The sequence below is a fragment of the Labrus bergylta genome, chromosome 9 (assembly GCF_963930695.1).
Source record: "Labrus bergylta chromosome 9, fLabBer1.1, whole genome shotgun sequence".
Taxonomy (NCBI): domain Eukaryota; kingdom Metazoa; phylum Chordata; class Actinopteri; order Labriformes; family Labridae; genus Labrus; species Labrus bergylta.
In genome coordinates, this window is record NC_089203.1 from 4,864,910 (window position 1) to 4,890,855 (window position 25,946).

The 25,946-nt window shown below is 43.5% G+C and overlaps 1 protein-coding gene across 1 annotated transcript in view; it reads left to right on the plus strand.

The window, feature by feature from the left end:
• The window catches only part of efnb1 (ephrin-B1), a 60,268-nt gene that overhangs the window by 28,438 nt on the left and 5,884 nt on the right, over positions 1-25,946 (plus strand). Inside the window, exons 3-4 of the mRNA XM_020629713.3 lie at positions 18,639-18,731; positions 25,244-25,357. Coding sequence (XP_020485369.2) covers positions 18,639-18,731; positions 25,244-25,357 — 207 coding nt within the window. The remainder of the gene's footprint in view (positions 1-18,638; positions 18,732-25,243; positions 25,358-25,946) is intronic.

Here is a 25,946-nt window from a genome sequence, read left to right on the forward strand (position 1 = left end):
AGATTAAGGAGCTCAAAAGGACCACTGTGCTAGGAGGAGATGGCAGTCTTATATTTTGTTGGTTGTGATCTGATTTGTTGACCGCAAAAAAAATGATGCAATAAAGCTAGCCTAATAAATCAAGTCACATGTTGGCAACACCAAAGCAACATTTAATCTAAGGGGATGATGCATGAGGCAGTCTAGACGCTGTTTCTCCATCTTGTGGATCAGTAGCAGCAGAAGCACATAATCCCATGATAGTATTATTATTATTATTATTATTATTATTTTGGATGTTACTTATCTTTTTTTTTTTCCTTTCGCTTGTCATTTCCTACATTTCCTGTAGCGACTTGTTTTCTAAAATCATTCCATGTGTTGTGGTTGTTTTTCAGTTTGGTGTGCTGCCATATCTCTGATTGATTCCTCATTGAAACAGATGACTGTGACATTACTGAAGACAATGTCTGCTCTTAACATGCAACAAGCTCAATGTTTCAGAGAACTTCTGCCTGGAGGTCCACAGAGGCATTGTGGGAAATAAGGAATCAATTCAGCACCAATCATCTCTTGTGATCTAGCTGAGGTTTGCTAAGGACAGCATGATACAGAGAAGTTGGAACTAATGAACCTTTCCTAAAAATCCATTCTTTTCTTTTACATTTATTATCACATTAATCACATCATTTTTTAATGAGTATCTGCATATATATGGTTCTTATTTGAAGCACTTATTTAAGAGTTAAAAGTTTTAAAACACTTCAAAAGATAAAAAGCTAAATCTCTCTTATGTGAAGAAAGTAAACCCAAGCTATGATTTATTCTTACAGTAAAAATAGCTTTTTTTTATATCATCCCCCTCTGAAAGGAAAAAAAAAATCCATGCTTAATTAAATCTCACATATGTGTTTCTTTTGATCTGCAGCAGTTCAATCGATATTTGTGAACTCTCCCTCAAAGCCTGAATGCAGGGAAGCATGGAGCCTGTGATGTTATCAAGCGACAGTTTTAGTGAAGGGGGGGGGGGGGTACTCCTGTAACTACACATCAAGTGGAATTTAAGACATATTTCCGTGTGCTTTTATTACACCCACATGTCTCCAGAAAACACCTTGGGCAGTTCGGGGCGTCTGCTCCAAGTTTCTCCCTGGCCCGCCTGTTTGCGGTGCTGCTTCACATATTGTCTCCTGATTACATCATAAATATTTTAGCCAACTCTATTAGTGACATGTGCGTGGGCATGCATGACTAAAGTGAGAACCGACATCAAGGAGAAAACATCTACTTTACCTTAGTCTGGATTAGCTTTTACACAACGCTCTCTTGCTGATGTGTGTTATCATGCAAGCATTAAAAAAATACTTCAAATGAGCTCCACACTGTTTCAGACTGTGAACTCATAACCAGAGCTAAATCCATCACAGGGGAGGCTGGACGTGCAGGATCCAGCCTGATTGTGGATCATCATTAGGCTCATATATACGGTAACGTTTTCGCGTCAGCAGTAATCGACAGTAGTATTTGTCTTGGTGTTATGTTAATGTTGTTGTCCTTTGCAGCAGGAAGAGCTTGTGTTATTTATTTCACTGGAGCTTGCGCGTTCACCGTGACACACTTCATCTATCATTAAGATAATGACCATGCTTGGTTTCTGTACGCGCTTTTAATATATGTGTGTTTTCTTAAGAGAGCAAAAGAGAGAGAGAGAGAGAGAGAGAGAGAGAGAGAGAGAGACAGCTTGCACCTGCTCTGAGCACACTTTTCCTGCTCGTCTGGTACAGTAGAGTCCTGTGTGTGTACATGTGTGTGCCTTGAGGCCCCTTTAGGCCAGCTTATCCCCACCTAGAAGATGTGAGTGCGTTATCCCACCGTCTCTGCTGGGAATGCGGTCTAACAGGCCAGCAGAGCGGTGTAAATCTGCTCGGCCTATAAAGACCCGGCTTATCTGGCCTGATTAACGGTCAAACGTGGCAGCAGCCGACGTTTGAGACGAGATGAAGATGCCGAGGGAGTGGACATTCCACTGAATCTTCTGGCAGTCTGTCTTTTCTTTTTTTTTTTCTTGTCCACCCCAGGTCTCCTACTCTGACTCTGTGGCTCTGTTGACTTTTCCTTGATCACTCCACTAACCCCTCCCCCCCCCCACCCTTATACTTCTGCTCCATCCATGGGGTTGAATAAGCAACAAAAGGTGTGGGTAAAGTAAGCAACAAATGGTGCATGTGTGTATATATTTGTGTGTGTGTGTGTCCCCTTGCCTTGGTGTCACTGCAGGGGATCCCGTCCACACGGCCCCGTCTATCCCAGTCAAGCTGACAGGAGTCGTGGGGGGGTTAAAGGTCAGAACTCATGGACAAGGGGTCGCGGAAACACAGCAGGGGCTCCGTAATGATAACCCTGCACTGATCTAAACCGCAGGCCGGCACCAGCCTGTGCTGTCCATCAGCACTCCCACCCCCCCTATGTACACACACATACTCACACAGGCACACAACTTCCCACCCCCCAAGTGTATGAGCGAACAAACTGGTTGTATTTCATTGCGTTGTCTAAACACAGGATATGGAATGAGCTGTTTGTGAAGAAAAATGGCCGCACTGTGTTTAGGGGTTAGAGTCAGGAGAGAAGTGATTTTAGACAGGAGGCTTTTAAGTCGAAGGAAATATAATGGAGAAAACGAGCAACAGAGCGGGAAAAGAAGGAAGGGACAAGCATATGTACCCACACACACGCACTCGCACTCACACTCACACACACTCATATATTCAGACAGTCTTTATACGTCCCCAGTGGAGCCAAAAAAGTCCCCCCATTTTGTCTCCCATTCTCCCCTCATTGAAATAATGTACCATGACTGCTCGGTGATATATTTTCAGAGGGTAGTTGGGCCAGTGTGTCCCAGTTCTATATAAGGGGTAAGGCCATGAGGCAGTAAACAGAAGCAGCCTGTCGTCATGCACTCGTCTTCTGCCTTGATTTTCTGTGTAGTGGGCAGGGTAAGCCTGATCCCTACTGACAGCTGTCACTCTCCATCTCAGTGTTCTATCGTGGTCTCTGACACACAGACTTCTCCACCAGAGTGCTGGGCTACTATCTCGCCTCCAGAAGATTGCTTCAGTGACATATATAATGCCCACTTGCGGCAAACAGCAAGGTTGTTTTCTTTCTTGTCACCTCGTTTATTTGACTTTGCGAGAAAAATCCAGTCCTATTTCTCAGAATTCTTTTTTTTTCTCTCCAGGCTGAAAGCACACACAAAGTGATTTTTATTAGAGGATAAATCTGTAATGGAAAGATCTTTTTTCCTGACACATTTAAACATAGGTGCTGACCAAGTCTTTGAGAAACAAAGCATATATCTGACAAAGTGCATGTGCGGCTGTGGGATAATAATCCTGCAGTGCTCTCACCTGGAAGGCTTATAGGGTGAGGAGGCATGTTGCATATCTCTAACATTTATTCTCTTTTGCGTGGGCTCTCCTCTGTATAGCTGTTATTTGCTCGCCAACCTACACATTATGCACCCCTATATCTAGAGACCCCCCAGAGGACTCCTCCTCTGTTGAATGGTATGTATGCAATACAGTCTTCTCCTGCATTTCTTCTTCTCCTTTTATTTGCCCTTGGGATAGTTGAAGGTCAAGGTTGAAATCCCTGGCCCGGCTGCAGTGAATCATAATATCCCTGCCTCCCCTACATTTCAGAAGACGTAAACACTCTTAACATATGTGTGCACATGTGTGATTCCACGCAGGTACTCTCATTAGAAATACATGAAACACATACATGAATGAAAGCTTACACAGAGTCTATTACATTTAAGCAGTTGCAGGTGTATATCACAATTTTTTGTAGTGTAATAACAATAATTAGAACAAAAAAAACTAGTGTTAAATGTCATCTGCTTGAGTTAACATAAAATTACCATAATCAAATCACAGCTATTTGGAAAAAAAGGCGGTTGCATTTGTCAGCGCGGTACTTTGGAGAAAGACAAAGGCATTTTGATTGTCAGATCATAGGGATCCAAATAACTCACACATTTTCCAGCTCGCAATTAAATGCATTTTTCTGTTGAGAAACGATAACTGTTAACATCTGGTAACCTCCCTCAGTAAATTCACCCTGAAATATTTTAATTACAAGCGAGAGACACACTGCAGGATTTTGTGGACTCTCCCGAATACATGTTAGTCAAGAACAAAGAATTGTTTTGTTGCATATTTAGCACACAGTGTAGCACACACAAAAACCTGAAATAATGATTTGTGTGGTTGGGAAACGAAAACATATAAACTCTTGAAGTGGTAGGAAAAACGCCCTCGCTATGATTTCTGTGTCATGTCTTTAGAGGATACAGTCTCAAAGTGTTTACTAAAAGCTTTTGTTTGGATGTAGTTATTAAGTTCCTGTATAAGACGTGTTTTTCAATTAACAAAATGCATTGAATGGCATGATGCTTTAAGATTTGACATAGAAAATCAGCTTCAAGTAAATGTCATTGATGTTGCAGATTAGAGTTTTAAGCAGTAGGCTTTAAAGGATTCCATTTTCAAAGTCATCCCTGCTAACAGGTCAGGTTAGCACCGGTGGAGCAGCATGGCCTGGGATAAGGAGATTTAACCCCCCCACCCCCCCGTGAGGGAACACAGCCCCATGTTTATTAGAGTGCCAGTGTAATATATGACTTTGTGCTTGCTTTGCAAATCTATCCAGGCTGCCTCTGCTACTTCTCCTTTGGATATTTCATTCACAGAGGGTTAGCAGGCACAGCGTTATTGTCGCTGGTTATTGCCTTTCGTTTATTACAGAGGAGTTTGTTTAGAGTGGGGGTGTTTTGAAGGGGGGGGCATAAGGACTTTCTTTTAGAGGGAGGGCTGCTCACGTGGCTGTACAAGTGAATGGTAACCATTGGATACGGGGCTGAACCCGTCACTGCTAGATGAAGCTGATATATTCATGTATTCATCTCAATTAGTCCGCTTCGTGCATCTTCAAATGCAGACACTCATCCCTCCTCGGCTGTGCTCCATGCTTATCTTATTAGAATATTTTATCCTGTGAGTGAAACCTCTTACTTTTGTCGTCCCTCGCTCCCACTCCTCCAACTCTCCTTTTCTTCTTCCATTGTTCTGCTCTCATGTTCAGAAGTTGTTGTGTGTGCATGGAGGTGCTGGGGGAAGTCTGTGTTCGACTCATATTTGTTAACTGATATCTTAGATGTCCTTTCAGCACACAAACCACAAAGAGACCACAGAACTAACTCTGCGAAACTACAGCACTGTTGATTTTATTTATTTTTTTAGGTTCCCCCCCCTCCCCCAACTAACACTAACTCAACTGCAATCCGACTCTATTCTCTATGAACCACTTTTAGTTATTAAAAGTAGCTTTCCTGTTTTTGTTTTTTTTATTCCATCCAAAATGCAGACACCATCTCTGTGGTTTTGCAACCCTTAAACGGCTTCGGGCAAAAGAAGAGGAAGCATCTTTAGACTCCTGGAGGGATGCATGTTTGGAGTGGAGTCGATGGTGATTAGGAAAAGTAAATGTGGGACGGGGAGGAGGGAGCATCATTGTCCATGAGGCAAATTGTATCGGACAATGCTGCATTTTTGAGCACAAAATCATGAGTACAAGATAAAACAAAAGACAACCCATAATCTAAAACACTCTGGAAAAGCACATTTCCCGTTCCATCGGAGATGTCTGAGGTTGTTTGCCCCTCTGCTTTGCCAACAACACATATTCTCAGTGTCTTTCTTCTCCGGCCAAAAGCTAAGCTCAAATCACAGCTCTCTGTCTCTCAGAAGGAGCTCGCTCTCCCTCTCCACCATCTCCAGAACAGTGGTTTCTCTTTTCCAAGGCACACTCTGAAATGGCTTTGTTTTCCGACAGCCATTCAGTGGCACCCCTCAGCCCGGGCCTGCCAAGAAGTCCGCCTTCCCCGAGCTGGAGCCGGGGCTTGTTTACACAAACTCATCGGAGAGAAATATGGATGTGTAATTATAGAGGTTGTTAGTTTTAATGTCGCATCCTTGCAATGGAAACCACTGAATGCTTGGTCAGCTACGATGAGGAGCGGCTGATGAAACTCTGACCGGGGATGGCGTGAAACATTTCTGCGAAAATGGTGTTGGTTGGGGTGGAGGGAGAGAGAAAAAGGAGCTTCTTGATGGAAAAGAATCAGCGCCGAGCAAAGCAAACAAACATGAATCACGAGGCGGTGATAGAGATTGCTGTGGTTGTCCAACGCATAAATACACAGTCTAAATACTGCTCTGCAAGGCCGGGACCAAGCCCGTTTCTCTGAATTCAGCTCGGTGGCAAAACGTCCATGTTCCATTCCAGCACGACCACAAGCACACAAACACAGCAACAGAAGCCGACAAACACACAAGAGGCGTGTGTGTGTGTGTGTGTGTGCGTACAAACACACAGGCACAAATAAAGCACAAAGCCACATAGGCAAATTCAAATATATATACTCTCATAAGCTCTCACTAGCATGCAAATAGATGCTCACACAAAAACACAATGCACTCTCAAACGTCCATCCTGCTTCTATCTGCAGCCATTTGCTTGCATAGTAGGAGCTGCTGAATCCATTGTGCATTTGTTGCACATGCACATTCAATTCACTGTACCCTCTCTGAGCATAAGATATTTCCCAGTCAGCCATCCCATGGGTGTCAATGTGTGTGCTGTCAATGTTCGTGCAAAAGCGTACCATGATGGATGGATTGATGGATGCTTGGGAAAAAAAAAAGAAGCATGTCTTCAAATAAAAGCGTGATGTGTTTGGATTGAGGCCGCCGCAGTGAGATGATGATTTTGTAGACGGCTAGGGAACAATTTTTACCTTCCAAACACACAGGTCCAATTTCTCCCTCTCTCTCTCTTTCGGTTCCTCTCTCCTTTTTTCTTCTGCAACTCAATCTTTCTCCCTCTCTCCGTCTTGCCATTCCACCTATTTTCTCCCCCTTCTTAGATCTAAAAAAAAAAAAACCCCTCTCTTCCTCCTCGCCCCATCCCTCCTGCACAGTGACAGATCCTTCAGGAAATTGTTTCGAGTCTGCCAGACATTTTTGTGTTGTAGCTGTTTATTTGTGCTGGGGGGGCACAGGGGTCCAGGAGCCTCAGTTTCCTCCCCGCTCTCAGTCTAGAGGTTAAGCTCCCAAAACTCTTTCTCTCCCTACGCCAAAAAACACTGATCCATGATCGACGCAGGCTTTACCGTGTAACCAATACCAGGGATGAGGAGCGAGGAGCACCATGAGAGGATGTAATCAGTGTGTGTGTGTGTGTGTGTGTGTGTGTGTGTGTGTGTGTGTGTGCGTGTGTTTTTTGTATATGTGCGTCAGCTGCCGGCTTTGTGTGTATTAGGATGTAATCAGCAGCATTTTCCTCTGTGGTTGGCTCTGCTCTCTGATTGGGGTTTTGGCGATAAACAGGGGAAGGGAGGAAGAGTGCGATTCTGTTCCTGCAGTCTGCGTGGCCTCTGAGGCTGGAGAAGCCTCGCTGTGGTTTGGAGCTGCGCTTGGAGCTCTGGCGCTTTACACATCAGTTATATCCGACCCTCTTTCTATTATAAGTCTGTCTCCCTCTCTGCCACCTAGTCTATATCTCTGTGTCTGTGTGTGTGATCGAACCGCTCCGACTCAGGTCTATTGCTCTGGGTCCCATGTTGGCTGCAGTCAGCTTTGCTCACTCGCCTCCATGTTATAGCAGGTACAGCAGATTCCCCCAGGGTTTTTTAGGCAACACAGGCTCACGCATACACAGTCACAGGGACACAGCACGCCCACACACATGTGCACTGTCCTCTTTCCCTCTCTCTCTCTCGCTCTATCTCTGCCTTTGTTCTGCCGCTTGCAGATTTTGCCTTTGCGGACAACAGATGGGCTGACATCGACTCTCTCTTTAATAACAAGTACACTGTCTGTCTATCTGTCACTCTGTCTCTGACATCTCTCTCTGTCTTTACTGCCTTACTGCAGCACTGTAATCTCTGCTGCTCTGAAATGATCTGTCCGTTATTCCTTTCAGTCATTCATCAAGCATAAAAAACCCTCCAAACATTCGCTCTCTCTATAGCCTCTCGACTGTGAGGACACGCTGGCCTTTACTGTTTTTTTATTATTGTAAATTGAGCATCTTTTTGTTTTGGACTGCTGGCTGGACAAAGTACCGTTTGTGAATCATGACCTTGTGATTGTGGTAGCCATTTTTCACCGTTTTCTGGCATGTTATTGGCTACAGAAATCCATGAATCCAAAAGAAATACTCTACTTGGGGGAAAATAGTGAGTCGCAGCTCTAAATCTTTCCCTCAGTGTGTTTCTCTGACCTGTTCATCGCCCTGGCAGCCTCATTACCCTGATGGCACTTTTTTTTTTTTTTTTTTTTTACCTGAGCCATAACATTCAGCTTGTCTTTCCTTGCACGTTGCATCACTGCACCGTTCCCCCCCCTTTGCTTGGAATATCTCATCGAGTTCATTTCGCATCGCCTATTTGCAATTGGCAGCGCTGAGCCTGCGGTAAAGAGTTATTGTTTGTTTATTTGTTTGTTTCCCATCTTTGATGTGTGTTGTTGTGCTGAGGAACACAACTCTGGCTCAGTTGTCATAACTCTCTTCTGGAGGCCAGATTGAAAAGGTCAGAGAAAATGATGCCACCCTCTCCACAGAGAATGAATGGACACAGTGTAGAAGCGTCTCACACACACACACACACACACACACACACACACACACACACACACACACACACACACACACACACACACACACACACACACACACACACACACAAACATAAATGTGCCTCACACACTCAGGCATCAAAATACATTTACATAAATGTGCACAGAAATATACTGAGCCGCTGAAAACTTGACTTTTTTTTTTACAGGCACCAGTACAGGCAGCGAGTTCTGAGAGGAAATGTAGTCCTACGCGTTCATGTTGGTTAACTTGTTCCAGGGTTTAATCTCTGATTCCCTCCGGGTGTGTGTGTGTGTGTGTGTGTGTGTGTGTGTGTGTGTGTGTGTGTGTGTGTGTGTGTGTGTGTGTGTGTGTGTGTGTGTGTGTGTGTGTGTGTGTGTGTGTGTGTGTGTGTGTGTGTGTGTGTGTGTGTGTGTGTGTGTGTGTGTGTGTGTGTGTGTGTGTGTGGTTAACTTTTTTCGTCAGTGTAGATTTAAGTTGCCTTCTGGCCTTTGACATGCCACCACTATCTCCCACCACATTCCGATCCATCCCAGCGCTCCTTTTATCAGCCAGTGCAGGGGCTGATTTGTGGCTGGTGGACTCTCGGCTCGAGGCAGGCGACTCCTCTCCAGAGTCCAGGGTCCCAAATCACCTTTGTAGACGAGCACAAGAGAGAAGACGCAGAAGAGGATCACTTTTATCATCTGGTGGGATTTAGCGAGTTGAACCACGGTCGACCTCGTGTGATTATCAGTGCAAATGAAGCAAAACGAAAACTGCAATGAGCCTCCTGCTGAGTAACAAGCTCACCATGAGACCCTCTGTGAGCACGTGTCAGCTGATTGCACATGTGTAACCTGACGATAGCAATACCACCCACTGATGGGGATGTTAGAGCATGTGAACAGAACATAACGTCTGGGATTCACAATTAGCAAGGATTAATACAGAGGACTTTTAAAAGACCAGTTCTCACTTTTCTGTTTTTAAATCTGTATTTTATCCACAATTAAAAGGTGCTTAGAACACTGTACCTATGATTTGTTTTTAAAGTTCATCTTATTGAAATGAATTAATACTGTACAATAAATTGGCTTTTGAGCGATCCCTTAAATTCTGAATAAATCCAAAGTTGGGAGATCAATTTATTTCCCGTAGAATCATGATTAAGGAGGCCATGTTACAATATGGTTGTAGTGCTTCTTCCTCGTTCCCATACACTGAATATGCTCATGTTTTCTCTTTATTTATTTAAATATGAGGACATATATAATGCAGCCACTTCTTTCAGGACAATTACTTTTTATATTGTCAACACATAGTTGTCTCTTTTGTCCACCATTTCTCTTGGCACATTGCCCAACTCTCCATGATGGTTAATGGAGAATGAAAACTGGATAGTGTGCTCCACTTCTTTGAGCATAACTTCCCAGGATGCTCTTAACCTCAGACAAGGCCAAAGGATAAGGCTGAGGTGTGCAGCTTTTCATCTGAAGTGGCAGCATGAAGTGATCAGTCAGCTAACTGAAGAATGGCAAATAATGGAGGATCAAAAAAAAACTAGCGCTACAAGAAAAAGAAAAAAAAAGAAAAAGAGCAGGAGAGGAAGTCATGTGGACTGATTGTTGATGTGGATTAGTGGGCATTGGGTTGAGAGGGATGGGCATCGTGCCAGCTAATACCTGTGATAAGGGAAACACTGGGCTTATGATGGTATTAATGAAAGACTAAAGTGGAACCCCCCCTCTGACTTTAGTAGGAATGAAACTCTGTGTACTCATTGATAGCTGCACACACGAGCACACAAACAAGCCTTAAGCGCACACACACACACACACACACACACACACACACACACACACACACACACACACACACACACATTGGTTTAGAATGAGATGAACAGCAACTCGGCAACTCCCACATGAACAATATTAACCTTTAGCTTTTGGTGTGTGTGTGTGTGTGTGTGTGCTTCAGTATGTGTTGCTTGTCTTCTAACCTTTAGCTCTATCCAATAGGAAGGTGAAAATGCTGGTCTTTTCTCTCTGACCTATTTTCCCTTCTGCCTTCTGCTTATTTCTCTGAACACGCAACATTTCAGCTGCTATTAGTCAAATGATGCACTGTCTGCGAGCGGAGTTTAGATGCATGTTTGTGTGTGTGTGTGTGTGTGTGTGTGTGTGTGTGTGTGTATGCAGGGTTTTATTGTGCGTGTTGTTTGTGTGGTCTGTGTGTGTAGCTCTCAGAGTGTGTTTGTTCACCTGCTAGTCCTGTGTATTTATGTGTTAATGTGTGTGCCCACCAGGGCTGTGCCAGTTTTTTTTTTTATTTTTTTTTTAAATAATCATCTAGTGGATAAGAAGTGACGTTCTCCAAACAAAGAAAAATAACAGTCTCCATCGCCTGGACTGCTATTTTTCCTTTTATGGTTACATTAATGTGCTATTTAGTAGTATACAACTGCTGGTCATTTTAGGAAAAAAAAAAAAGGGTAACTGCAGGCCTCTGCTCTGGGCTGTTTTCCCCTACTTCCACTCTTCTCATGATTTGTGTAAAACTGCTGAGGTTTTCTGCGGCTGCAGCTCGATGATATCGGTGAAAAGAGCCATTACAGCCAATTAGCTACTCTGTCATTAGGGAGGGTTGTGTGGGCTACTGGCAACTTCTCCACACAACAGAATACATTATCGCTGAAATAGCTGGTAAAGTTGAAATAGCTCATATCTAAAAATGTTCCATATTTGAAAGGGGGAGAGTCGAGGCAGGCTTGAATTTTTACAGGCAGTGTGGTTATGAAATTATTATTGGATGCCTCGGCTGCTGTCGCTGCTTCTCATAACTTTAATACTATATGCAACAGCTTATGGTATTATACCCTGTAAGTCTACCTCCCTCAGGTTACTCTGTTTTATTGTGCCAATCGACCGCTTACAAAATTCTATGATCTGAACTCCCTCAGTGCACACCTGTCAGATTATGTGGGGGTTTGGCTTAGGCGCTTGCTCACGTTTTGAACAGTTCCCCTTCATCGTTTTTTGTGTGTGTCTTTTTGTGTGTGTTTGTGGAAAGGGGTGGTTTGGGGGGAAGCAAGAGTGCAGGAGAAAGGTTGAGGATGCAATGTGCTCTAAGATGAGTCTGTCTGCATCTGTCATGTTGGAGTGTGCTCAGTCTGTTCGTGTTTGAGACAGATGACTTGCTCCGCTCCCCAAGGTCTGCCTGTTATTCTGCGTCCTTTATCTCCTCCTGATCCGACAGACGGCCTGCACCCGGTGTGTACTCTTGGTTGTTTGTGTGTTGGCGTGCTTGTGTGAAAGGGAAATTTGGCCAATCTTTTGGTGTCTCCTTTTGATGGCACATATAGGGCAATATACGTTCTGTGTGTGTGTGTGTGTGTGTGTGTGGACATTATGGGAAGTTTTGTGCTGTGTTCAGGAGCTGGGGGTTTCGCAGCGTGCTGAGATGGGAAATGGAGAGTGGAAAGTGCAGCGGTGTAAAAAATCTGCCCTGCTGGATTCACTGGAGAGGTGACACAAAAGACACCTGCGGCGAAATGATGCAGAAGCTCTCTATGTCTGCAGGCTGTGATTCTGAACAGACACACTTTGGGACACACACGCAGACACTTTGGGAGGCGCTGACAGGTCCTCTGCAGAGGTTAAAAGCTGTCATAAGTAGTTCTGAAAGCACAAGCCCAGTGGTGCCGGACACGGAAGACCATAATGCCCAACCTTTGGCTCCGTAATCTGGGACTGACTGATGTGCAAGGACCACACACACACACACACACACACACACACACACACACACACACACACACACACACACACACACACACACATACTTGTAAGAAAAACACCACAACCACAAAGGAATAGTCTAGTCCCAAACATTTAAACACCTACATGCAGAAATACAAATGAATGATCATGCACATATCTGCCCAAGAATGCACACACTTACATTATACACACAGACACACACAACTGTACAAAGAGATGCTCAGCTGCGCAGAGGCCAAAACACACTTACATTGAGACACTCCAGGGAGCGTGCAAAAGAAATAGTGAGTGTTAGTGAGGCAGAAGCAAGCTGGCAGACACACACACACACACACACACACACACACACACACTATGCTTCCTCTGCTTCACAGAGAGAGATCACCTCCCACTTCTTCTTCTCTCCAAAACTGAGCTCTCCTCCTCCTTCTCTCAACTCCTCACTTCATCACCTCCCTCCATATTCCCTCACTGACATATGCATGCACGCACAGTCATCCCCCCATCCAGTGCAACACACAGACAAATACACAAACTCAAACACACTTGCATGCAACTACACTTCAGACAGATCAAGTCGCACTCCTCCCCAGCTCGCACACTCTCCCCTCTTCAAAAAGAAAAGGAATCTCCTGCTTCCTCTCCTGCCCTCCCTCACCCTGCACTGCTCTCTCCAACCCCTCTCTAAACACCTCACCCCTACACACACACACACCTCTCCACTTCACCTCCCTCCCTCACCCACCCATAGCAACACCACTCCTCCTCCCCCTCCCCCCCACCCCATGCTATCCCATAGTGCTCTCTGCTGGAAGGATTTAGAGGTACCCTGTAATTTTGGTGCCTAAGGAGCTCTTAAGTCCTGGCTGATCTTCTGGCTACACAGGCAGCCAGTGTGTGTTTGCGTGTGTGAATATGTATGTGTGTGTGCACGCACATCACAGTGTGTGCTTCAGTGTGTGTTTCGCTGCTGTTGGCCCAAATGCTTACATGTCTGTATATATATTTTTTCGCAACCTTTTCAAGTGTGGTCATATTAGTGTGTGTGCAGCCGTGCATGCTTTTTTGCTTGCGTGTCTGTTAGTGTGTGTGCATGAGAGAGAGTGTAATCAGGGCGCAGGGGAGGAGCTCCCCCTCTGGCTGTATACTGAAGCAGTGAGCTGAGCAACAGTTGTGTGCAGTGGGCCGCTAACCACCTTAAACCCTGACACTAATGCTGCTACCTGCTTGGCATACACGCACAAAGCGGCTCCCGGGAACAGGCAGCACGTAGTGATATTAGAGCTGCTACAAGGTGATGCTCTTCCAAAAAGCGAAATGGAAAAGAGCACTGTTGTCGAACATGAAGATGAGAAAATCAGCTGTGTCTTTGCACATTACTCAAAACCACATTCATACTAACCTACATTCAATATTGGATTTTGAAAATCCAGCTCTAATGTCATATTTATGACTCTTTTATATTGTCTGCCAGTTTTTATTATTCAAAAGAAACAGGAGAAGAAAACATTGGCCGAGCTGAGCGCAGCCTAATTCATCCGAGATGATATGATAGTCTGAATGAATTTTCTTCGCTGAAGCCAACCCCATACAGGAGGCTATGTGGGAGAGACAGCGGGTGAGGGGGTTGGAGGTTGATTGCTGATTTCCATTTTTATTTCGAGGACAAAGAAACGAGAGGCTGATGGGCTGGGACATCTATTTAGATCCATTTCATTCTGCCATAATCAGGCTTTAGCCATGTCCTAATACTCTGGATTAGAAAAGGTTCAAAGTGCAAACATCTAGATCCCCCAGTATTATTCCAGTCTGCCAACCTCACTGTGTGTGTGTGTGTGTGTGTGTGTGTGTGTGTGTGTGTGTGTGTGTGTGTGTATACACGTGCATGCTTGCATGCAAGCCAGATCTGCTGGGGAGGGTTATCTCTGGAATCAGGCCCATAAACCTAATCTAACCCTCTCTGTGCTCATTCAGGAGTGAAATATTTGTGCAAATAGGCTCTCTTTTCCTTCTCCCCCACTTTGAGTTTGGTTCACAAATGTAAACAAAAATGGAGATGGAATATCTCAGGTATGAGAAATAGCCAATACAGTTTTGCCGCTCTGTTTGATACAGACACAGACGCAGCCTGACACGGCTGTGTTTAGCTCCCTGCTTTGCCTCAAATGGATGAAACAGCTCTGTGTGCTGCTGTTTTTCCTTGATGCTAAGTGTGAATGATCAGATCGTGCTTGTGCCTGTTTATGTATTTAGCTTTTTATATTTTTGTGGAAATGTAGACATTATTGCCTGTGGTTACTGTGACTACCCGGTGCCTGCTCGACTCGTCTAAGTGGAAGTCTGAATGCTGTGGAGAATGTGTGTGTGTGTGTGTGTGTGTGTGTGTGGGGGGGGGGTGATGTGTGAAAGGTAGCCAATGAATGTCACCTCTCATCCACTTTCTCATTAAACAACCTGCTCTCTGTCTGTCACACGGGCTGTGTCTATCCTCTTCTTTGGCGCTTTGGGCAGATGTCGTGCATGAGAGCTCGCACGCGCTCGCATAGACAGGGGAGCACATGCTGCGTGCACACACACACACACACACACAGCCCATCGTGCTGTATGAAAGCGAGCCCCCCCTGGGCTGGACAGGAATAATAAGCAGCAGATGATTCATGATGGAGATGGGGAATGTATTCAGCAGGACCACCTGAGTGACCTCATTTAGCCGACCTGAGAATAAATATAGACCACCGCATCGCACTCTAGCCTGAGCTGGTGTTGGTCTCGACCGGGCAGCTCTGCATCTTTCACACATCTTCCATGCTTCCCATCGGGGTCACCCACGGGAGCGGTCTCCCAGCTCCACCCCGAATGTCCTTGTGAAATCTGTGCATTTGGTTATATGTAGGCGTGTGCATATAAACATGCATGTTAATATGCTAGCAGTGGTGATGTATGTGTGGTATTGGAACAGGAGCCTGTCTTGCAGGTCAGTTATTTCCCCTGTAAGCTGCTCTTGGCTGATACATTTGTACTGTAGATATTTCCCAACATCAACTTTTGGCACCTGGTTTCTCTTATGACTTCAGCAGCTGTAGATCTTTTGTTCTCCCTCTAGTCTCTCTGTGGCCAATGCTTCCACACCCACAAAGAGAGCCTTAAATCATACAAAAGGCAAACTCTGGAGCCGACCACTTTATTTAAAAAAAGAAAAAAAAAGCAACATTCCTTCATGCAATGACCAGTTTCTTTTGGTATTCTGGACCGCGAACGCTGAACCGGTTTGTTCCACCAAATCATTAACAGCAGAATGGGAGTTTCTTTGTTCCTCGCCCTGTCGCTGCTTTATCCCCCTTGTGTTTTCATCTCCATCGAGACTCACAGGAAGACCCAATTCCCCAGTTTCCTCTTTCCAAAACACGCCATGACCGTCAGCCTTTTAATATCTGGAAATCCAGATTTGGATTAATGTCAGAATGCAGGGATGAAATGAGAGAGAGAGAGAGAGAGAGGGAGGAGAAGCGGCGATAGAGTGAGTGAGAGGCTTTCAGATTAAAATAAACAAGCTGGCACTGTGTCCTTGTTTTCTAGTAGGGTTAGAGTGTCTGAGAAACCAGGCTGGCATCGTTTGTATTAGAGTGAACTGTGACATGACAGATGTAAATACACAGAAAGCAGACAGCAGTACAAATGACTACAACAGGAGTGTGTTGTGCTTTTCATTCTGTCTGGGTTTCTAATGCGCTCAACTTGTTTCTGTAGATGATTTCCATCTTGAACAGCATTTAAAAGATGCTTTCACAGAAGGAAATGTAGTTAAAACTGGACATGGTTAATTGGATTACACATTTCCAGCAGTTCAGAAAAAGGCCTTGAATCATTAGACATTTAAATGGCCTGAACACAAACAACACATAAAGTGATCATCTCTTTATAAATCCGGCTCAGTCTCAGTTGTCCGCCTAAACAGAAGCCTAGAAGGGCCAACTTATCATCATGCCACATCAGTGATGCCGGGGCCCCGGTCAGCCAGCCTGAAGGAATAGTTAATTTAGATGACAGAGGGAAGTTAACACTCGGAAGATTTGCTCTCCCTGAGTGGATATAAAATTCATAGCTGGACGCTCACTCTTAGTCAGATTATTCAAGTGCCTTTGAGCTCGATCTTCAAAGGGCTCATTTTTGTCTAACCTTGCCCTGGAAATGTAAAAAATTGAAAGAAGAGGAGAAATCGGGTGGAAAATGGCTCGATGAGGTCAGCACTTGTAGCGTCTGGGCCTTTCAGCGCCGCGAGACGGTGTGTGCCTTTAAGAGTGGAACGGGCCTGTTCACCTCACCGTCTTTGAATGTTCCCTTCAGAAGAGGCATGCTCCCTGAAAAAGACTTTACATTAATCATAAGACTCACTTAGCCCTGAGTGTTCATTCACATTAATGTCCCACGTAAATTTGAAATCTTTTTGTTCCCTCTCGGCTCTCGGCTGTCCCCCCCCCCCCTCGTATATATATTTCAGCGTCCGGTTCATTCGGTTGTGTTGAGTCTACAGCGCGGGGGGAATTCGCCAAAGAGCTCCTGACACAATGTTATCACAATCCTGCTCACAAATTATCACGTTGCTCCATCCACACTAACAAAATGTTGTGGTTCTGCTCCAAATCTGGAGCCTGAGTATGATCTGATAATGAAACAAAATATTAGTGCAGTTCATTATTTGGTTTTCTTCAATTTCGCCGGAGCTCAAAGCCGAATTCCCACAGGGCAACAAATGTCAACATTAATAATACTTAGGAATGACAAGGCATGAATCAACTAGATGAGCTTTTCCGTCGCTGTGGAGCCAGATTTCAACACCGCTTGATGCACCATCAGTTTATAAACGCATGTAGAAACATTGAAACATCATGCTAGCAAGGCTGAGTGATAGGATGTTTGTGGAACATTGTTCAGACCCGACCCACCCCCCACCACCCCCCCACCCGTCCCACTTTTACAGCCTGTAGCTTAGTCTGCCTCCCTTTGTGTCATCATTAGATAAGCACCCTCTCTAAGACTATCTCATCATAATGAGGGTGCCATCTGAAGCAATCACCCAGGGAGATGGTCATTGAGTTAAGAGGGAGGGAAGGGGAGGGGTAGAGCTAGATATACCGCAGATAAAAACTAAATGAAGTGAGCGAGAAAACAGAGAGAGAGAGAGAGAGAGAGAGACTAAGAAGGGCAGAGCAGGAAGAGAAACAAAAGCATATCGGAGGAAGGGAGTAAGTTGAAACAGCAGACTAAGCGGAGATGGCGATCATTTGGGGAATTCCAAAATTAGAGCTGCCATTGCATGCGCCCACACAGGCTAGGCCCCCCTCACACACACACACACACACACACACACACACACACACACACACACACACACACACACACACACTCAGGACTGCCTTGTGCTGCTCAGCGTTAAGGTCAGAGTCACACTCTGTCTGCCTAGGTCATTATCATGGGCCCTAAAATAGACAGCCAATTGTGTCACAGCGTCTGAAGTGAATGTGACATTGAATAAACAACCCTCGATCCTGAGCTCCTCCCTCAAGTCAGAGCAAACAACATACACTTTGAAACAAATGGAGAGAGGCGGACACACACACACACACACAAACACAAGAAATGCTTTATCATAAAAATGGACACACACACACACACACACACACACACACACACACACTTGCACGCAAAAAACATTAAGGAGGCATTTAGCTTTCAGCACTAGCAGCAAGTAATGACACATGTGGCTCCGAGGGGAGTAAGCTGCTCCAGGACTTGGCAAGACGCTGGAACTCTCACTGGCATGTCTCACTGCTTAACTATGCTCAGACAGAAAACACACACACAGGTCTGACCATGCTCCTAGTCTTCACCTCAGCGCCCAGCCTCCCTCTCTGTAGGTTCTAATGTTGTTCCATTTATTTGACTTCACTTTATTGTGTTAATGAGAGATACCGTAGAGAGGAGCTGGCGCTTGATTGAGGGTGAGAACGGCTAATCACTGGAACAGCTAATCAGTGCTTGTCGTAAATATTGATTAGCTCGGTGCGTTATGGACGTGCTCATTAACCAGTGTGTCATCTTCTCTCCTCCTCTTCCTTTTCCTCCCTTTCCTCCTCCTTCATCCCCTTTCCTCTTTCCCTCCTGCAGCAACCTCCAACGGTACGGTCGAGGGCCTGGAGAACCGGGAGGGAGGCGTGTGCAAGAGCCGAGCCATGAAAGTCATCATGAAAGTCGGACAAGGTAAATGTGTGCTCACCCCACATGTAGAACACAATACATGGCTGCTGCCTTAAAGCCATGTTTCACTTTGGTGTGACATTCTCATTTATCGCCATGTGTACCGAGCGTGACTTTGTCCGCCACCGGCCTCTGACAGGACTGCTTCTTTACTACGATGGGAAAGTTGTGAAATGAATCGGCCGCTAGTTTACATTTATTTATTTATTTTTTTTGTGCCATGGATGACAAATCCATGTAACCGTTTTTTTTCTCCAATTTATTTAAAGTGATGTTGCATATCAAACATAAATTCAAATCATTCTATTTGATCTATTATTATTCCATCATAAAAAAAAATATGGCGTCCAAATTATTTTTCCCTTCAAAGTGATATTAAAAAAAAAAAAACAAGAAGGTCAATTTTCTACTTTTTAAGAGTTCTGATTGGTCAAATACACAACCCTTTATTATATACCTTTAAATCTTAAGATTTATTTTAATGTGTTATTTATATTTCTGTAAAGTTTAGATTGAAAAAGTAAATCATATATCAAATATTATGAGAAATATTTCAGTCCATCCTATTGCATTTTTAAATAATTTATATATACTGTATATATACTAAACCCATGGTCAGGTTTTACACATTTAAACACAATACAGATACCCTCAGAAAGATAGAGCCATTTTTGATCTCATCATTTCAAATAAAAGAGCTTTATTAACATATTACACTTTACTATGTAGCATTAAATGAAATTAAATTGATTGACATTTATCATTAAGACCAATCAAGATTGACATAAAACATGACAAGAACTCCCTTTAATGATTCATAGCACAGAGTGATAAACTGGAGCTCTGCTGAAATCATATTTAAAATAATCACACAGGAACAAATCCCAACGGTGGTTCATAAAATATGTATTTACAGTTAATACTTGTTTTCAGCATGCTAAAAACTGTAATGACATTAAAGCCATGAAGACATGTTGGATTTATCTGCATAAAGGTTCTTGATGAATTGACGTTTGACCAAAGACCTTTTTAAGGATCTTTCAGCGACAACTTACCAGAAAAATATTACAGTAGACATTTGTTAGTGCAGACAGTCAGGGGCGTGTCCAGAGGGGTGGCATGGGCCCCCCTAGAAATGTGATTGGCCACTCCAGGTGCCACCCCAAACGTCATAAACTGTGATTGGCTATTTGACCTGTCAGAGGCGGATTTTATGTTGAAAACAACAATCAGTTGATTTTGCAAAGGCTACTAGTATTTTTCTTTACATATTAATGTAGAATATTTTCTGTTGTTTGTACTTTGGATTGTAAAAAGGACGGCGTCTCCTCGGTTGTTTCTGAGAGATACAAAGTAGGAATATAAATTGTATGCTAATATATTTAATAAAAATATGGACTATATCTTACCATTATTATAAAAAGTGAACACAAATAAACAAAAGCATGTTGATGCAATAAAAAAAAATCTAAATATTACAAGTGAATCTTGTCAATCAGTCCTCATGTGTCTGATGCCTCAGAGAGAAAAAACCTTTTAAAAAATCTGCTGAAAACCTTTAGAAACCTAAAAACATCAGCGCACAAGTTTTATTTATTTTTTTATTTTTTACTTTTTACTTTTTAGGGCTCTGTAGAAACCTAAAGAGCGATTTTAAATTATATGTTCAAAAAACGTCTCACAAAGCGAATTAAAAATGCAAACAACAGAGATTCACCCTTTTAAAATCAGCGTTAAAACTTTTGAGCGTCAAAGGTTTTTTAGGATATCATTCTGAGTAAACTCGGTTGTATAATGCGATCACAAACAATGTAACAAATCAATGAGCAGGACAGTTTTATGGACTGCAGTATTGGATTTACAGATTTCTTGCCTCATTGTTATGAAGCTCTCTGATTTGTTAGCTATTTAACTAAGAATACGTCTTCCTTTGTAAAACACTCCTGACCCATCTGTTTGCTCTGCGTGTAATCAACCTCTGGATTCATTTTCCGTTAAAAATCACAATATATACATCAGTATTTTACCATCAACTAAACATGACTATTAATCTCTTACAGTAGTGCTGAATAAACCTTTTAACACGCGTAAACAGTTAGTGCAAAGAGTGAGATCACAAAGAAATAACATCCAAATAAGTCAGGAGTTCACTTCCACATTGAAACGAGGGCTCTGATGTGCCTCAGCTGTTTCTCCGCCTGATTGTTTTTCAGTCGTCACAGAATGAAGGTTGTTTGAATTCAGTATGTCAGTGAATAGTCCGGGGTAAGTCGTCTAAAAAATGCTGAAAGTAAACAAGCAAGCTTTGTTTAGATATCCTTGGACAAAACATTTGGTTTGCATCATGCATTCGACTTTTAGACAGAGTTTTACTCAATATGTGGACATCCATATCCTGCATTTGACAGGGTACAGTATACAGATGTGTTACTCTGTAAACATCCCCCCCATTTTTTAACTGTGGTTGTTTTGACCGGGGGGGGGGGGTTAGAGACACTAACGGCCCTCTGAGAGGAACATCTGCTAACCACCACGATCTGATTCCACCTTAAGAGTGGATATCAACATGTCAGAAATAAAAATGAGACTAGCTGAGAAGAAATCATCTGTGTGTGTGTGTGTGTGTGTGTGTGTGTGTGTGTGTGTGTGTGTGTGTGTGTGTGTGTGTGTGTGTGTGTGTGTGTGTGTGTGTGTGTGTGTGTGTGTGTGTGTGTGTGTGTGTGTGTGTGTGTGTGTGTGTGTGTGTGTGTGTGTGTGTGTGTGTGTGTGTGTGTGTGTGTGTGTGTGTGTGCATATTTGAATGCTGGCTTGTTGGATGACAGCAGTGCATCCTGGCAGTCAGTGGGAGAATAGAAGCTAACAAGCTGCTGATGCTAGCAAGGTCTGAGTCGGAACAATTTCAGCAGCTACAGTGAAAAATACCCGCAGCTATCTTACAAACAGACAGGCATTGCATTATCTCCCCATGTAGGTCAATTTGAGCATCCGACAGCCACCGGATTGCAACACCCGCGCCAAATGACAACACAGCTGCATCGATGCAGGCGACACAGGCTCTCACACAGAACTATTAACTCAGAGGGAAACAAATCCCTGAACTCACATTAATGAGAGTTGAAAGGAAAATGTCTCATTCGAGGAAAGTTCTAGGAAAGTTCCTCTCAGTTTGACACTGTTTCTGTGGCTGCCGGCTGTTCCTCAACTTCGCCAAAGCCGTGCGCTCATTTCCAAAAGCAGTCCGAAGCTGTCACTCACAATCAGCGTGCCCTATAAACCTTGATTGAAAGGATGCTGTCGTCCCAGCTGCTACTACTTTTTAATTCTATTTCTGTGAGGGGAATTTTTTGATGCATAATTTGTCCAATCCAGCCCAGTAACTATAAAAGAGGAGAGGACACGAGGAAATTAGAGCGTCGATGGAAACTTAGATTTAGCTGCTGTGTGCACGTTTGAAATGATTGTTTTCCCATAAAAGAGAAAGCGTGACCCTTAGGGCTGCACATAATGATTTGATGCATGATTGATTCATCTGCTGGGACTGATTATGTTATGGATTAATCAATGAATATTTGTGTGTCTTGCATGTTAGGAAACACTGGAAAATGCTTATTGTAGTCCAACATACGATTGAATTCATACAGACATGGATTTTTTCTGTTACCGAGGTTGTTTTTTTAAAGTGTGGAATTGCTTCTTTTGCTTGAGGACAATAGCGTCATACGTCCACGACCACTGTTAATTAACAAAATAATGCAAACAGCCATAATATTCAGTGTAATAATGATAATAATAATAATAACTTTATTTATATAGCACCTTTTAAAAACACAGGTTTACAAAGACAAAAAACAAGAACAAACTAAACCAAACACAGAAGAACAACAGCAAGAATCTAACAAATGATAAATACTAAAAATAATTAAATACAATTCAACAGAAATGAACCCATATAGCAAGATACCCAACAGACATATATAACCCGACCATCACAAGAACCATCATAAGAACCCAGGCAACACAAGAACCCAACAACACGAGCTGAGACCAAGAGGACCAAAGATTTAAAAAGATGTAAGAAACTACATCTGCAAGAGTATTTTGATTTTATATTAAAGATATAATATATTTGGCTTGTTGACTTTTATGACTGTCATTTAAACAAGACGCCTTGGTCTCTTTTAAAACTGTGATTTACAATTTGCACTTTTTTAGTCCAATAGCTAAATCAGAGTTACCACGACAACCCTTCAAAGATGAATCAGAACTGAGAGGTTTTTTTTAAAGGGCTATAAATTTACCTGCAGTCACACTGGATGTTGTTTTAACAAGCACAAAAGAATCTGGGCTCTGCTTGGCTTTGACCCCAGCTGCTATTGTGTTTAAGCCACATTTCCACCATCTTTGCAGCGAAATGCCAACGCTTCCTGTGGCCAAGTCCCCAACATCTCCCCAATATGTCCACCCGCGCTCCTCTGCACTTTGCTCTATGGATTTTTATTCTTGGTGACTCACTCTCACAGAGTGTGAAATGTGCACTTTTTTTTACTGTTACATTTTTTGTGGCGACACTCCCAGACGCTATCATGTTGACTCATCTGTTCGGGGAAATGATGCTCTCCGACACGTCGATATCTAATTGTACTTTAAATGCCTCGTGTTCCGTCTTTTGTCTTTATGAAAAATATAAAGTACGACAGGAAGTGAAATTGATTGAAGGGGAAGTAGGAGGAGGCCATATTTTATACATCCATCGCTGTTCTACACTCTCTTTCCCCTCCACCACATCGTGTCACAATGCTCATTAAAAATATGTTGACTCACCGCCTCTCGCACACCCTCCCCTCCCCCCTCCCCTTCTTGTTTTCTCTCCCTCTTCCTATCCCAACACATTCCTCTCTCCCTCTTCTTTTGCTCGATCATTGTCTCCCTCTCTTTTTCTCTCTCTCTCTCCTCCTCCTCCTCCTTCCCCCTCCGCCTTCTACCTCCTTCTGGCGGTTTGGCAGTTCTGAGGTAGTTGCTGTCTGCATAGCTAAGGGAAATGTCAGCAGTACACAGTAAAAATGGGTCAGAACATTAGAACGCTCCCTGCACATGCTCAGTGACACACACTGTTGGGGCTGCATGCACGGCACTGAATCAGATCACTGTGTCCTCTCGTATCCCCTGCCACACGTGAATGTTGCCACTTCTCACTCCTGTCTTTTCTCATCAATTATTGACGGTGCAAAACAGCTCACGGCTAAGTTCACCACTGCTGCAATCAGTGTGGAGGAGCTATGCGGCGGTCTGGACATGGAGAAGAAAGAGGAGGAGAGGAGATCAATTTGTTAATAGTGAGCTTATGTTTGCCAAACGCCAAAAGAAAAATGCTGCACATTAAAACATGGCCCTCTCTGTCTTTCCCTCTTTCCTTCTTTTTTCCGCCTTCCTGTCCTCCAGACATCCCACACCAAATTCATGTCTCTACCCCCGGTCTCGGTCAAACTGTGTTGAAAATAGAAAATAGTCTGCTTGACTGTCAGGTCCTTTTTTTTTTTTAAATCACACACACACATTCTCAGTTATGCACGGCCACACACAGGCCAAGAGGGACTGAAATGTAAATTGCCTCCCCGCACACCCTCCTCTGTATTTCTCACACACACCCCTTGAGCAGGCCTTCGGGCAGATGCAGATAAGGCCAGATAGAAGAGAGGCATCTGATAGTGAACTGTGGAATCCATCAGAGCGGCTTCGGTAATGGTTTATAACCGTCTTCTGTCTGCCGGTCCTGCCCTCATAAAGAGCCACGCCGCGGACCCACCAGTGTTTACCGCACAGAGACTTCAAAGTGCGCATGCTGAAATCACAACAGACAGACAGATAAACTGTCTGTTTCCTTTGCGTCCCCCTCAGAGCATATGCAGCTCCCCCCCTCTACTCCTTGTCTCCCCCCTTCTCCTTCCTGTGCTCCTCTTCAGAAGTGTGCCTCTTCCAGGCAGAGTTAAAGCCGGGGCAATAAATAAGGCATATTATGGCCTTTTAACGTGATGAATAATGTAAAACAATAAAAAGTTAATATATAACTACTTTACCCTCATTCTGCCATGCCTAAGTGTATTGTAAGAATATCCCATGTGTGGGTTTGTATGTGTGCATGCATGTGTGTGTTTGTGTGCACTCTCTGCTCTCATGAATGTGTCAGTGTTGGAGATGCCTGTCTGAGTGTTTGCTGAAGGAGCTGCTGATGTAGATGTGAGCTCATTTTTTACGACAGGACAGGGATACTGCCGTGTTTCACAGACGTTCGCTAACTTGTCCTTCCTCTTTTTTTGCGCTTTCATCTCCGCTTCTGAGACACTTTCAACACATGCAACGATAACCTTCTCAGTGTGTAAAAGACATATCAAAAGATAATAATAAAAAAAATAATCTTGGATGCAGAGAGAACGAGTGATTGTCATTCACAGCACATGTGTTTCTCTCCAAGGCTAAGTTTCTGAGTGTGTTTCTTTTTTTGTTTTTGTTTCCTGCAGTCCCAAACGCAAACCCTGCAGAGCCGGAGCCTCCAGAAGACAATGCCATACCGGAGTCCAGTCCCAGTCCGCCTGACCAGGATCGAATTGGACCTGCGATGCCAGGAAACCCTGGTGAGCAGATTGATAGAGTAACCCTTTACACATAAACTGCGGCTTCAAGACTCTTTGAATAATGCTTTCTACTCTCTAGAGTGCAAATATTTTAGTAAAATAAAGGTTTTTGAAATGTAAAAACTGAATATTCACAGCCCCAAGGGTTCCTCTAATAATTAATCACAATTAGCCGGAGAAGTGAAAATAAAAATCACAGTTGAGTTTTCCTATGTAAGCAGTCTCTTATATGGACTTCTCATACCGCAGGCACTCCTTTGATTTCTTGTGGGTCAACATGGTTAAAAGGTGTAAACTGGATGTTGCAGAAAATAAAACAATAGCCACAAAAAAAAAGCTGCTTGCTTTTTAAACCAAACGAAAACCTCGCCTTAGATAAACGAAGCTCAACCTGAGTCACTTCCCTCATTCATGCTGAGCACAAAGGCGTGTGCTGCACCCAAGGAGACTCAAAGACGCAGCTCTTTATGATATATCTTTTTAAACTTCATTAGAATTGCAAATAAATGAAGATTAAATGCGGAGATAATTGAAGCAGTCACTCGAGCCTATACGTGGATGCTCTGGGCCCTCCCTGTTTCCTGTTTTC